This window comes from Culex pipiens, chromosome 3, assembly GCF_016801865.2.
Source record: "Culex pipiens pallens isolate TS chromosome 3, TS_CPP_V2, whole genome shotgun sequence".
In the NCBI taxonomy this organism is placed as follows: Eukaryota; Metazoa; Arthropoda; class Insecta; order Diptera; family Culicidae; genus Culex; species Culex pipiens.
In genome coordinates, this window is record NC_068939.1 from 56,350,095 (window position 1) to 56,364,187 (window position 14,093).

Below are 14,093 nucleotides of genomic sequence, written 5' to 3' on the forward strand. Positions count from 1 at the left end.
AGACCGTTGATCGAATTGGAACGATGTTATCGACGAGCACGAAAGTGGTCAACAAAACACACGAATTGGCTTAGTTTTTTTTTTTTTGGATGGATTGACAGAAAACTTCGAAAGCTTAACTTATTTTGTTGTCAAACGAGTGGAATCTCGTTTCGATTAAGTTCATTTGTTTCATGTTCTCTCTCAACAAATGTTAGGATGGAAAAGGTTTTTTCATCAATTATTCAAAATCCCTTCATAATTTTATTCAAATCAATTTTTTTAAATCATTTTATCCTAGACAAAATTTTGATGGATTTGGTTGAGTTTCAATAAAAAATATAAAAAATGTTAAAATGAATGTGAGTCACTATCCTCAACGATTTTTATGTAATATTTATCAACTGATATTTTTATTTGAATAATAAAATGTCCATAAGTTGTTTTTAACGGTGTGTTTTCTAGAACAAACTTTTCAGGAAAAGAGTCATCGCTACTTTCAAATACGTTTTATAAGAAAATTTTTTCAGCTTTCCAATGCTTCTAAGAGCGAAATGTTTCATCGAGAAATTTCTGAGATATCAATATTTTAAGTTTTTTGTTTTAAATTCCCTTATAATTTATTGGAAACTTTATACTAACAGATCAGAAAACTTATCAAATGATGTGTTTCATGTGTCATTTATTCATCAAAATGTGCAAAATAAAACAAGAAACAACTTTGTAATAGGTTGCAAACCGCTCAACATTTTGAAAATTATGTTTTAACTGAGTTTTTGAATATACAGTATGTAAAAAAAGTAATTACACCCCTTGAGCACTATGCACATTTTGTGATGAAACATGTAAAAAATTTAAAGTTTGACAGGAACCTAGTACTACGTTTTGTTCAGAAACTCATGCCAAACATTTTGCTACAAAAAGCTCATGAAAAGATGATTTCTATAAAAAGTTATATAACAAATACTATTACAAAAATAAAAAAGGTGCAAAAAAAGTTTGTAGACCTTTCGAAAAATTAACATAAATAATGTTATTTGTTGACAAATCACCATAAATCCTGTCTCCCAACTCCAAATAGGCATCCTTGACTGATTAAAAAAATAATTTGGATTGAATATAAAGTTTACTAACTACTTAGTTTAGTTTACTTAGTTTTACTTAGTTTATAACATGACGAGAACAAAAATTACGAAATTCTATACATTTTTGGCAGGTTGCTCAAACGAAACCATAACAACGTTTTTGCTTAGGTATTTAAAAACGTGGGTTTTATAGAAAACCTGGAAGTATGGGTATCAATAGATCGGAAATTTTTTGCCCTTTCTGTAGTACTTAGTTTATATAAAATTTTAAATTGTTTAGATGTTTCATCACAATATGTGCATAGTGCCCAAGGGGTGTAAATACTTTTTTTACATACTGTATGGGCTTTATTCAGAAATTCAAATCGAAAAACCGTGTTAGAATATATTTTTAAGAATTATAACATTATTCTTTATTTGTATAAATATCACGTGTCTGCTCTGATTTAGCTTCTACAGCCAAAATTTTGACAGGTTGGAAATATTTAATAGAATTATTAGATTTTAATTAATTAATCTTTTGTTTTTTTTTTTTTTTTCAAGCAAAAGAATATAAATACAAACATGATTTAAAATCGAAAATGTTCTACATATTACTGTTGCAAGCTTCAAAATTCACATTTTCATGAGTATAAAATAAAGACAAAATTTAAAAACAAAAAACATGTTTACTTTAGAAAATGCATGTGTTTCAAGTCAGAGTACTGAAAACATAGCCACAAACTTTTTTTTCTGTTTAAACAAAAATTAATTATTATTTTAACAAAAAATCAAACAGAAACTTCCATTCCGAACTATTTCAACAAAAATCAAGATATATGTAGAATTTTTTTTTTAAAGATGAGATTTATAAGACTTCTATAATTGGTTATTCCTTGATCACTTCATACAAAAAAAACTAAAACAATCATTTCATTCTCTTGAAAATTATTTCTCCTAAAGCTTGCAGCGATAGTTTGCACTTCAATTTCGAGTATTAAACATGTTTTATCTGCAATCCAACGGGTTGGTTAAGGCGATATGATATTTATTCATGAAAATCTAGTAATACACTATCAATCTCAAACCTGCAAAAAGATCTGTTGCATCAGCTAATTCCAAGCTAAATCCGAGCAGACAGGTGTTATTTCTACACAAAAATCATGTAATAATGGATTTGTTCCTGTAAAAATCATATTTTAACACGATTTTATGTTTTTTTTTTCAATTTTTGAATAAATCTCATATCTTGACAAAATCGAATAAAACTTCATTTTTTAAATGTTTAGCGGATTGCAACCTGATACAAAGTTGTTTCTTGTCTTATTTTGCACATGATGATGAGTGAATGGCACAGGAAACACATCATTTGACAAGTTTACTGGACAAGTTACATATAAATTGTAAGGGAATTTGAAACAAAAAACTTAATATCTCTGAAATTTCTCGACGAAACATTTCGCTCTCAGAATCATTGGCAAGCTGAGAAAATTTCCTATAAAACACATTTGAAGTAGCGATGACTATTTTTTCTCCTTAAGGTTGCCCAGAAAACACGTCGTGTTTTATGTTGTATTTTAAGAAATCTGAATGTTTGAGTTTGTGAAATTGAAAAATTTGTTCACTAGTTTGCTCAAAAACGGGCACTTTATGCACAAACATTTAAATCGGTTTTAGAGGGAAACTTATTCTAAAAACTACGCCACTTCTTTGAACAAAAGAAATGTATGAACATTTTATTATTCAAATAAAAATGGGTAATTCTCCGCCAACTCACACAGCAGTTGCCCCGACCCCTCTTCGATTTGCGTGAAACTTTGTCCTAAGGGGTAACTTTTGTCCCTGATCACGAATCCGAGGTCCGTTTTTTGATATCTCGTGACGGAGGGGCGGTACGACCCCTTCCATTTTTGAACATGCGAAAAAAGAGGTGTTTTTCAATAATTTGCAGCCTGTAACGGTGATGAGATAGAAATTTGGTGTCAAAGGGACTTTTATGTAAAATTAGACGCCCGATTTAATGGCGTACTCAGAATTCCGAAAAAACGTATTTTTCATCGAAAAAAACACTAAAAACGTTTTAAAAATTCTCCCATTTTCTGTTACTCGACTGTAAAAAATTTTGGAACATGTCATTTTATGGGAAATTTAATATACTTTTCGAATCTACATTGACCCAGAAGGGTCATTTTTTCATTTAGAACAAAATTTTTCATTTTAGAATTTCGTGTTTTTTCTAACTTTGCAGGGTTATTTTTTAGAGTGTTACAATGTTCTACAAAGTTGTAGAGCAGACAATTACAAAAATTTTGATATATAGACATAAGGGGTTTGCTTATAAACATCACGAGTTATCGCGATTTTACGAAAAAAAGTTTTGAAAAAGTTACTTTTTGCGTTTCTCTTTGTTTCGTCGTCCGTGTCTGTCGCGGGTGACCATGAACGGCCAAGATCGGTGACGACCAACTTTTTCAAAACTTTTTTTCGTATAATCGCGATAACTCGTGATGTTTATAAGCAAACCCCTTATGTCTATATATCAAATTTTTTGTAATTGTCTGCTCTACAACTTTGTAGAACATTGTTACACTCTAAAAAATAACCCTGCAAAGTTAGAAAAAACACGAAATTTTAAAATGAAAATTTTTGTTCTAAATGAAAAAATGACCCTTCTGGGTCAATGTAGATTCGAAAAGTACATTAAATTTCCCATAAAATGACATGTTCCAAAATTTTTTACAGTCGAGTAACAGAAAATGGGAGAATTTTTAAAACGTTTTTAGTGTTTTTTTCGATGAAAAATACGTTTTTTCGGAATTCTGAGTACGCCATCAAATCGGGCGTCTAATTTTACATAAAAGTCCCTTTGACACCAAATTTCTATCTCATCACCGTTTCAGGCTGCAAATTATTGAAAAACACCTCTTTTTTCGCATGTTCAAAAATGGAAGGGGTCGTACCACCCCTCCGTCACGAGATATCAAAAAACGGACCTCGGATTCGTGATCAGGGACAAAAGTTACCCCTTAGGACAAAGTTTCACGCAAATCGAAGAGGGGTCGGGGCAACTTTTCTCGATTTCGTGTGAGTTGGTAGAGAATTACCCAAATATCATAAATGTGATTTTGAGAGAGAAATCAACATTTCAAACTCTTTCCGATTATTAAAATTTAATCAAAAATTTTCAAAAAAAAGCACGAAATCGGATTCTACAGCAACTTTAAAGAACCTTGATTTTTTGATAGAAAAAAAAAATCTGTCGGATATGATTTTTGTTAAATGAATCTATTAAGTTTCTACCTCAGGAAAAAGTTTCTACTTTCTTAAAATTTCGTCGTGTCCCCTTCCTGCTGCCAGAAAACTTGACAAATTTTCCCCATGAAATACTCACACATCAAACCACCACTTCGTCGTGATCTCTACCCATATCTGTCACGCTTTGATCAGTTGTCTGCCCCAAGCCCCTATCATCCTCCCCTGTGGTGTTCTTTGTATCTGTCAATGGATCCCCTCCCTCCCCATTCTCCAACGCGTGGCTTAACAACAACAAACACACAACAACTGCTTGCTGCATGTGAATATCAATATTTATGCTTTCACCTGATGGCTGGCTTGACTCTTGCCTTGCCGTATCGCAAAAGTGTCTCCTCCTCAACACGTCATCGGAGGACACACGTACAAGCTACACACACACACGTGCAACCGGAATGCACTTTTGCGATCGGCACACACACACACAAATACACGAGCTTTGTACACACAACATCAGAAGAATGTGCTTGTTGTATCGATTTTACCTTCTGGCTTGCACACGTTGACTGTGTGTGTGAGCGTATGTGTGGTATTTTGCATGTTTCCACGTGGCTTAGTAGCTTAGTAGCATGTTATCTAGCCTGCTTTCCCCCCTTTTCCAAGCGCTTATGCCACTTTTCGCATAAACAAGCTTCTCCTGTTCCTTTTCCTTGTGTTGGCAAACATCTGCCACACACACACACAAGGAGAAATGTGCACCATAATCAGGTTTCATCGCCTCCAGCACAGGTGGATGATGCTTATTGAAAAGTCAACGCTGCAAATATCCTTCGGGTTAAACTGGTGCACGCACACACACCCGCTCAAACATAAATATCATAATCTGCCGTTCAATTATGGCCACATGCACTTCATCAAGGAGAACTGCCTCGAACTAATCATAACCGTTCGTCGGTGACACCTGTTTCAGCGAGCTTAAAGGTACAGTACAACCACGCTGGTTTGACACGGTCAAAGTGACGTACTGTCCCTTTTGGTACAAAAAATGTATCGTACGTAAAATTTACCAGTTTCTTTTACAACAAAACACCCAAGAGTAAAAATTGCGTTCTGTGCACCCGTTTCAATATACCCGGAAGTGAGTACGTGAATTACGGTTAAGACTACACAGACACGCAACATAACCGTTTTTGACGGCAGCATGGAAAAAGGTGTGAATGGAGAAATTTAAAATTATAATTAAACCTTGCTCAGCGGGCAGTGCGTGACCGCGAAAAATAGGAATTAATTTTAGGGCGGCACAGCCTTATGAATAAAACATGAAAATAAGGTAGTTTGATGAAAATAGTCAAAAGAGGTCGCTAATATGAGGACTTTTTTAATCAGGGGTGACCAAAGTATGCCCTTTGACTTATTTGTAAACGGAATATATAATTTAATAAAATAAAGGTTAAGTTTAACCTTTTCTAAGTAAGTATTTTGATTTTCCATTTATTCATTTCCGTTTTTCGATCTGAACTACAAGACATATTTTTTTCAAAAAAATATCTCATTGAAATAATTTCAACCATTTAGTTCGAAAACTGCAAAGATAACAAATTAAAATTCAAAAGTTAAGACGCAGCATTTTTTATTGACTGGGCCTCAAAATTATTTTGCACTTAGAAACCTCCAACCTCTGTATTCAAACTCATTTGGATTACGATTCTCAGTAACTACCATCTGATTGAGGCAGGCCAAAATGTATTGAAGTTTAATTGAAATTGGAGGTATAGTTCAAGCAAAACAATGTAAATGGGCCAATGTCGAAGTCTGGAGTTTTTTTTAAAGGTCCAATAAACCAAATTTTCAGTTTTTGCTTATTTGGTGTTTTTAAATACCCCTGACTAAAGGCGGTTCAAAAAACACCCAAAAAGCAAAAACTGGAAATTTGGTTTATTGGACCTTATAAAAAAAAACTCCAGAAGTGTAAACAAAGAGTCTATCCTGCTCACGTCAGTTGATGTTTACATTAGGAACGAGCAGGATAGACTCTTTGTTTACACTTCGACATTGGCCCAATTACATTGTTTTACTTTAGTTGTAGGAAAATCCTTCCGCAACGATTTATTGTAATTAGTCTAGAAACTAAAATAAAGCCCTCACATACATATCACAAATGTTATCGAAAACATTTAAATTTCCATGAAAACACTTTTGGGTAGTTCTCTACCAACTCAGACGAAACCGGAAAAAGTTGCCCCGACCCCTTTTCGTTTTTCGTGAAACTTTGTCCTAAGGGGTAACTTTTGTCCATGATCACGAATCCGAGGTCCGTTTTTTGATATCTCGCGACGGAGGGGCGATACGACCCCTTCCATTTTTGGACATGCGAAAAATAAGCATTTTTCAATCATTTGCAGCCTAAAACGGTGATGAGATAGAAGTTTGGTGTCAAATGGACTTTTATGTATAATTGGACCTGCTTAGATGGCGTACTCAGAATAAAAAAAACGTTTTTTTTTATCGAAATAAACAGAAAAAAAGTTTTTAAAAACTCTGCCATTTTCCGTTACTCAACTGTAACAAATTTTAGAACATGTCATTTCAAGGGAAATTTAATGTACTTTTCGAATCTACATTGACCCAGAAGGGTCATTTTTTCATTTAGGACAAATTACCTTTTTTGAAACTCGTGTTTTTTCTAACTTTGCTGGCTTAATTTTTAGAGTCTAACAATGCTTTACAAAGTTGTAGAGCAGACAATTGCAAATACTTTGATTTATAAACATAAGGGGTTTGTTTATAACTGTCACGAGTTATCGCGATATCGTCCGTGTCTGTCGCGGGTGATAATGAACGGCCATGATCGGCGACCAACTTTTTCAAAAAAAATGTTCGTCAAATCGCGATAACTCGTGATGTTTATAAAAAAGCCCTTATGTATGTATACCAAAATTTATGTAATTGGGTAATTCTCCGCCAACTCACACAGCAGTTGCCCCGACCCCTCTTCGATTTGCGTGAAACTTTGTCCTAAGGGGTAACTTTTGTCCCTGATCACGAATCCGAGGTTCATTTGTTGATATCTCGTGACGGAGGGGCGGTACGACCCATTTCATTTTTGAACATGCCAAAAAAGGGGTGTTTTTCAATAATTTGCAGCCTGAAACGGTGATGAGATAGAAATTTGGTGTCAAAGGGATTTTGATGAAAAATTAGACGCCCGATTTGATGGCGTACTCAGAATTCCGAGAAAAACGTATTTTTCATCAAAAAAAAAACACTGAAAAAGTTTTATAAATTCTCCCTTTTTCCGTTACTCGACTGTGAAAATTTTTGGAACATGTCATTTTATGGGAAATTTAATGTTCTTTATGAATCTATATTGAGCCAGAAGGGTCATTTTTTCTTTCAGAAAAAAATTTTTCATTTTGAAATTTCGTGTTTTTCTAACTTTGCAGGGTTATTTTCTAGAGTGTAACAATGTTCTACAAAAGTGTAGAACAGACAATTATTTTAATATATAGACATAAGGGGTTTGCTTATAAACATCACGAGTTATCGCGATTTTACGAAAAACAGTTTTGAAAAAGTTGGTCGTCATCGATCATGGCCGTTCATGGTCACCCGTGACAGACACGGACGAAGAAACAAAGAGAAACGCAAAAAGTAACTTTTTCAAAACTTTTTTTTCGTAATATCGCGATTTTACGAAAAAAAAGTTTTGAAAAAGCTACTTTTTGCTTTTTGATGTTTATAAACAAACCCCTTTATCTTAATATATCAAAATTTTTGTAATTGTCTGCTCTAAAACTTTGTAGAACATTATTACACTCTAAAAAATAACCCTGCAAAGTTAGAAAAAAACATGAAATTTTTGTTCCAATTGAAAAAATGACCCTTCTGGGTCAATGTAGATTCAAAAAGTACATTGAATTTCCTTTAAAATGACATGTTCTAAATTTTTTACAGTCGAGTAACGGGAAATGACAAAGTTTTAAAAAGTTTTTCAATGTTTTTTTAGATGAAAAATACGTTTTTTCGGAATTCTGAGTACGCCATCAAATCGGGCGTACAATTTTACATAAAAGTTCCTTTGACACCAAATTTCTATCTCATCACCGTTTCAGGCTGCAAATTATTGAAAAAACACCTCTTTTTCGCATGTTCAAAAATGGAAAGGGTCGTACCGCGCCTCCGTCACGAGATATCAAAAAACGGACCTTGGATTCGTGATCAGGGACCAAAGATACCCGTTAGAACAAAGTTTCACACAAATCGAAGAGGGATCGGGGCAACTGCTGTGTGAGTTGGTGGAGAATTACTCAATTTCATTTGATAAATTAAGATTGTCTTGTCTTAAAAGTCTTATAGAAATCAATTTCTTTTTGAGTATACAATTTTCCTCATTTGGCCCGCCATTCGAAAACTTTGAGTACTCCTGATTCAAATTAAAGAATCGAAATTGGAGCACCATGCGTCTCCAGCAAAACAAAATGAGTAATTCTCTTGAAATTCGTTTTTGTTTTGTTTATCATTAAAAAATAGGCACAAGGAAAAAAATAATTATTATTGTATTCAGCCACTTAATGTTGAATTCTTTTTACACGAATTTTTCAATTTAAGTTTTTTTTATGTGTTTTAGGGTACTAAAAATGCATCAAATGCGAGTGCAAAAAATTCACTTTTGATTCCCCTGAAACCAGTGTTGGTATTATCGCGCTCTCGCGAGAAAATTTTCTCTCTCTCGAGTTCTCGCCGCGAGTCTCGAGCTGCCGAGAGAAACTCACCGATTGCCCGTGCTCTCCTCCGCTCGCGAACGGGCTTTCTCGCGAGCCAGAATTGCCCGTTCGCGAGAAGTTGAACGAGTTAGAAACGAACAAAAAACAACACAGCGATTGAAGTTACACCTCTATACCATCGCCTGGTTCGTATTCATAAGCCTGATAAACAAATTGCTAGCTTGGGACGAACGGCCAGCACGAGGCGCTCGCGAGCGCTCGCGGCGAGAGCGAGAACGCGAACGAAAATGCGAGCGCGAGCGAGAAGAGAAAAGATCCTACAAGTTCTCTCCCTCGTTCGCGAGCGAGAAATGCTTTCCTTCTTCTCGCTCGAATTCCAACAATGCCTGAAACACATAATAAAATGAAGTTTTAGTGATAAAAAACAATAATTTGTTTTCCGTGTACAAATAATAATTCTTAAAAATTTAAATCTGACAACCCCCTTCTCAAGATAATGATTTTCGAATAATTACATGCCCATTTTGTGTGACCAAGCCTTTTGTATAGAAAAAAACAAATGATGCTATATGGCTTTTATAGACATAGGTAATGCATGGTTTATTAATATATTAAAAACAATAAAAAGAAAAGTCGTTTTGCAATTTATCAAATTTTATTTCAGGCATTTTTAATTTCATTTAGACAGCCTTTTTCATTGTGTTTTTCTGATGATTTCAAAGATTAGATCATTTCAAAAATCATAAAATAAGCCGCAAACAAAAATCAACTTGAAACTCAAATCATATATTATTTATGTAACAAATACAAGGAATTATTGTTTACAGAAAATAAAAGATTGACAATTGCTGTTCATCTGGTTTTTCTAGGAATCATTAAAAATCCGATACAAACCATAACATTGTTACAATATCAGAGCATTGGCAGGATATCAAATTCAAACGAGCCCGAATCACCTACCTAGCTATTAAGCTAAATAAAATTTTGCATGTACTTACTGCATAATTTGAAACAAACAAAGCATAAACCATAATTGGATAACACAATGACGTCCACTGCACCGTTCAGAAACTGGCATTCATTACTAGCTGAATATTTTAGCATGAGGTACCTCATTTGACATTACCGTAATTGCTAGCATTTTTCCACAACTTCCACTGCAATACAAAATACACTATAAATACAAACTGAATAATTCTTCTGTTGTGCAAACCGCAATGCAGGTGAAAATGGCCCTCGGAAAATGGTGGCACATCACGCCAAATAACTTTCTCAAAACTTCAAACCATCAACTTGGCAAGCAAAAAAAAACAATTTCCCTTCCATCGCTCGAATTCGAAACGAAACCATCCATCCAAGTAAATATAACAATCATCGCCCTGACCCCGAAACAGCAGCGTTGACTTTTGTCCCGAACAAAGAAAGAGGAAAATTGTTTTTTCTCACCCCAATTTTCCACCTGTGCATCGCCAGAGCTTTCCTCCAGTGATGGTGGTGGTTATGGCAAACCAATTTTCCCTTTTTGATCGCATGCTTGGTATTCAATATGAAACTGTATAAAGTCGCACTCTGCATGCTTGCGCCAAGTTTCATCTGCATGACACTTTCGTGCTGCTTCTACGCAAACTGCAACTAATTTGGACGAACGAACATGTTTATCTTTATGTGCTTCCAGCATACTAACCAGCATTCTTTACCGCACTTTAACTGGCTATATGTGTACTAACCTTTGTTTTACAGTTTTATTTTTATGTTTTCGTTTTAAAAATAAACCTAACCATATGTGACAGAACTCCGGAAAAAATGCGCGCTTAAAATAAACATATCACGGAAAAGCTTCAAACGGAAAACTTTTGCGATCACGCAAAGAACTTTATGCACCCTCTCTGTCAGAGTGTAATTTCCTCCTTATTTCTGTTGTTTCATTTTTTTCGATTGGCGGTTGCCGCATTGCCAATCGCCAATCTGCCCCAAACGCCATCGAGACATCCACATGTGCAAACGAGTTTCCCTGAGTTGCGTCAAGAAAAAGAGAACAGTGCAGAAAAGTTCGAACTGAAAGATTGTTGTCCGATTATTTTTTGTTGCTTGCACTACTGCAGTAGTTCATTGCCACCTTTTTTTGACAGCATCGTTAATGAACTGGCAGTTTTGTGCTCGTTAACTTGAACCTTTTTACGTTGATGGATAGGTTTAAAAGGAAAGCGTATTTTTGCTGGAGACGCATGTGCCTTGGACTTTAAAACACCAAGGGACTCCATTGAAACGCGTTAAAGATTGAAGATAAACGAATCGTAAACGTGACTGTAAAAAAAGCATTTATTTTTAAACTAAACTAAATTTAGTTACGAAAGTTTTTAAAAGATGCAAATATTAAAAAAAAATTATATAATATATATAATAATATAATGTTTATAAATTTTGAAGGTGTATTCGCAAATACGAATTTTGCAATCCGAATGTAAACTTATTCGAATGCAATTTAATAGATTTTTTGTAATTAAAGAGCACTCAATGTCAAAAATAAAGTATCACTGACACAAAATTGTCGAAGCATATGGATTAAATTTGTTTAGGCTAATTTTTCAACTGTTGAAACTGGAATCTACATGGAGATTTTCAGAAAAGTGAACGATTGAATATTTCAATAGCATTTTTTTTTTTCAGTATGACAAACTGGATCGGAAAACGCTATTTTTGACATCTGAAAATCTTCTTTACCTGTATAATCCATAAACCTGACGTAATTTTGTGCTTTTGAAAGCATTGAGTTGTTCCAATTGTCGATTTCATAATTGTTATTATAAAGATAAAAAGTAAAAAATTCGATGCGTCAAGAGTGATTAAAATATCCATATTTCTATTTTTTGTGAGATCTTCCATGCTGCCAAATATGAGCAGTTTTTTTAAATGTTAAATGTCATAAAAAGTAGTGAGTAGGTATTAAGAATTTAAAATTCTCTCTTCTTTTTCAATGTAACTTTTTTGTATGTTTTCAATGTATTTTTTGCATACTATCGTGCAAAAAAATACAAAACACATTTTTGGAATTTATTTTCTTTTGAAGTAATTTTTTCTGTTATTTCCCTTTTTCATGTGTTTTTTAATAGTTTTTGAACAAACTTCAAACATATATTTGTTTAAATGTTCAAAAATTGTCAAATTTTTAAATATTTTTTGCTTTTAAATTGTTTCTGAAAGTAAATCAGATACACAAATGATTCATCAATGCTCTCTTTACGTATAATGAAACGTTTCTTTAAAAAAAAACTACATCATGTAGTAAATTTGATTTATTTGTTTTCTCGAGTTCATATCTTAAATGTTTGTAAATTTTCGTAAAATGAATTACTTTAAGTTCGAAATCATCTGAAAAATAAACCACTTCAAGAAATGTATGTGTAAAACAACGAAAAAATTAATTGCTTGCATAATTAAAAAAACAAAATCATCAAAAAGAAACTAACATTCTTCTCCTAAATAATTTATTCAGACAATGCAGTTTGGTATTGTACCGAAAAAAGCACCGACAAAGCCCTCGCAAATACTCAGCTTAGAAAGCATAAGTCAAAAAACCACAACCAGCTCGCACCGTAAATCATGCAAAGCTGCGAATTCAATTATCTGCACGAAAAGTGCACGAAAAGTGGAAAACTTTTCCCAGACACGACTCAGAGAAGACAAATATGATACATTTTTTTGTTCGCGTTCGCTCACTGCATTTTTTGTGTAGCTGCTTCAGCAAACACTAACGAACCACTACTCTGCACTCGTTTGTATTTGTGCATTTGATGGCGAAAAAAAGGCAATCTCAATAACCGCCCTCCTCACCCTGCGACCACCCCGACGAAAAGCGAAAGTAATCTGTTTGAAGTTTTTCAATTATGTTTATGGCTTTTTTGTTTCGCTTTGTGGCACACTTTCTCTCCGTCTGTTTCTCTCTCCCCTGGTATAATATAATTGAATCAAATTCTAACAGCATAATAGCCGCCACACACACAGTGTTTGACTGTGTGTGTGTTCCACTTTAACAGACGACAACAGAATACTAATGTTTTCTTTCTGTTTTATTTTTCTTTTTTATCATTTCCATTTTGGACTGTTTTTCTCTGCTGATTCCCCAATTTAGGTTAGACCAAATTCTTGGCAAACAAGGATCCAAATCAAAAGATGTGTATGCATCGAAAATTAGTTTAGCTTCTCGGGTAGTGAAAATTGAAAGACAAGTAAGTTGATTGAGGTGTAAAATCTCAAATCGAGTGGAAAATTAATTCAATTTCCAATGGAAATGTTTCTTCTCCCTTTCCCCGACACCTAAAACCACAGGTTGACGACATAGAGACAAAGGTAGACACGTTTATAGAGTTATACATGCAGGATCGGAAGCGCCTTTTATCACTTCCACTCCATCCTGACTCATCACATTCCAACAATCCAAACCTTCCATCGTTGCCACCGAAAGGGGGCGGAGCAGCGGCTGTAATCACATCTGTGACAAGTAGTTCTAGTGGTTCGTTAAAAGTGAGTATTTCACAGGGGTGGAGCAAGCGACAAAGCTTTTCGCTGGTTGTTTGCAGATTTTGCACCAAATTAATACTGAATCTATTTATTTTCCATCCCAGCCAAAACCTATTTTAATAGATAAACAATTTTCGGAACCAAATTCACCGATCGCGAAAACATTCGAGGAGCCAGTCCAGCACCAGAGACGTCCACCGATGCAGCGCGGGTTCTCCGACCTGGGGCATAGGATCAAGAAGCGGGTTACGTTAAGGTTAGTGTTAAAGTCAAAGTTGAGTTCAATTCTATGAGCGTTTCAGGACGAGATCAAAGAGATGTACCAAGCTCAAATGTGAGCATGATTAAACTGCCAGAAGAGCTTAAAGAAAAAGTTATGGTGCTTTACTAATCTGAAACGATTTTTTTCCGTTTTTTTGCCCTATTTGTGTGAACATAAATAAATAATAGTTGTACAAGTTTTATTTTTGCAGAGAAAATTAATTTTGGCCGCTTGGTATTTTGTCAATTCAAAAATAATGTAAATACTCAAAAAAAATTACAGAAATTGTTATAA

General features: G+C 34.3%; 1 protein-coding gene across 24 annotated transcripts in view; it reads left to right on the forward strand.

Moving 5' to 3' along the window:
- LOC120428611 (potassium voltage-gated channel subfamily KQT member 1) overlaps positions 1-14,093 on the forward strand; it is a 404,586-nt gene that overhangs the window by 358,472 nt on the left and 32,021 nt on the right. For all 24 annotated transcript variants that reach the window (XM_052710673.1, XM_052710652.1, XM_052710651.1 and 21 more), the window contains 3 exons: positions 13,149-13,245; positions 13,346-13,540; positions 13,642-13,793. In XM_052710673.1, the coding sequence (XP_052566633.1) occupies positions 13,149-13,245; positions 13,346-13,540; positions 13,642-13,793 (444 nt within the window). The remainder of the gene's footprint in view (positions 1-13,148; positions 13,246-13,345; positions 13,541-13,641; positions 13,794-14,093) is intronic.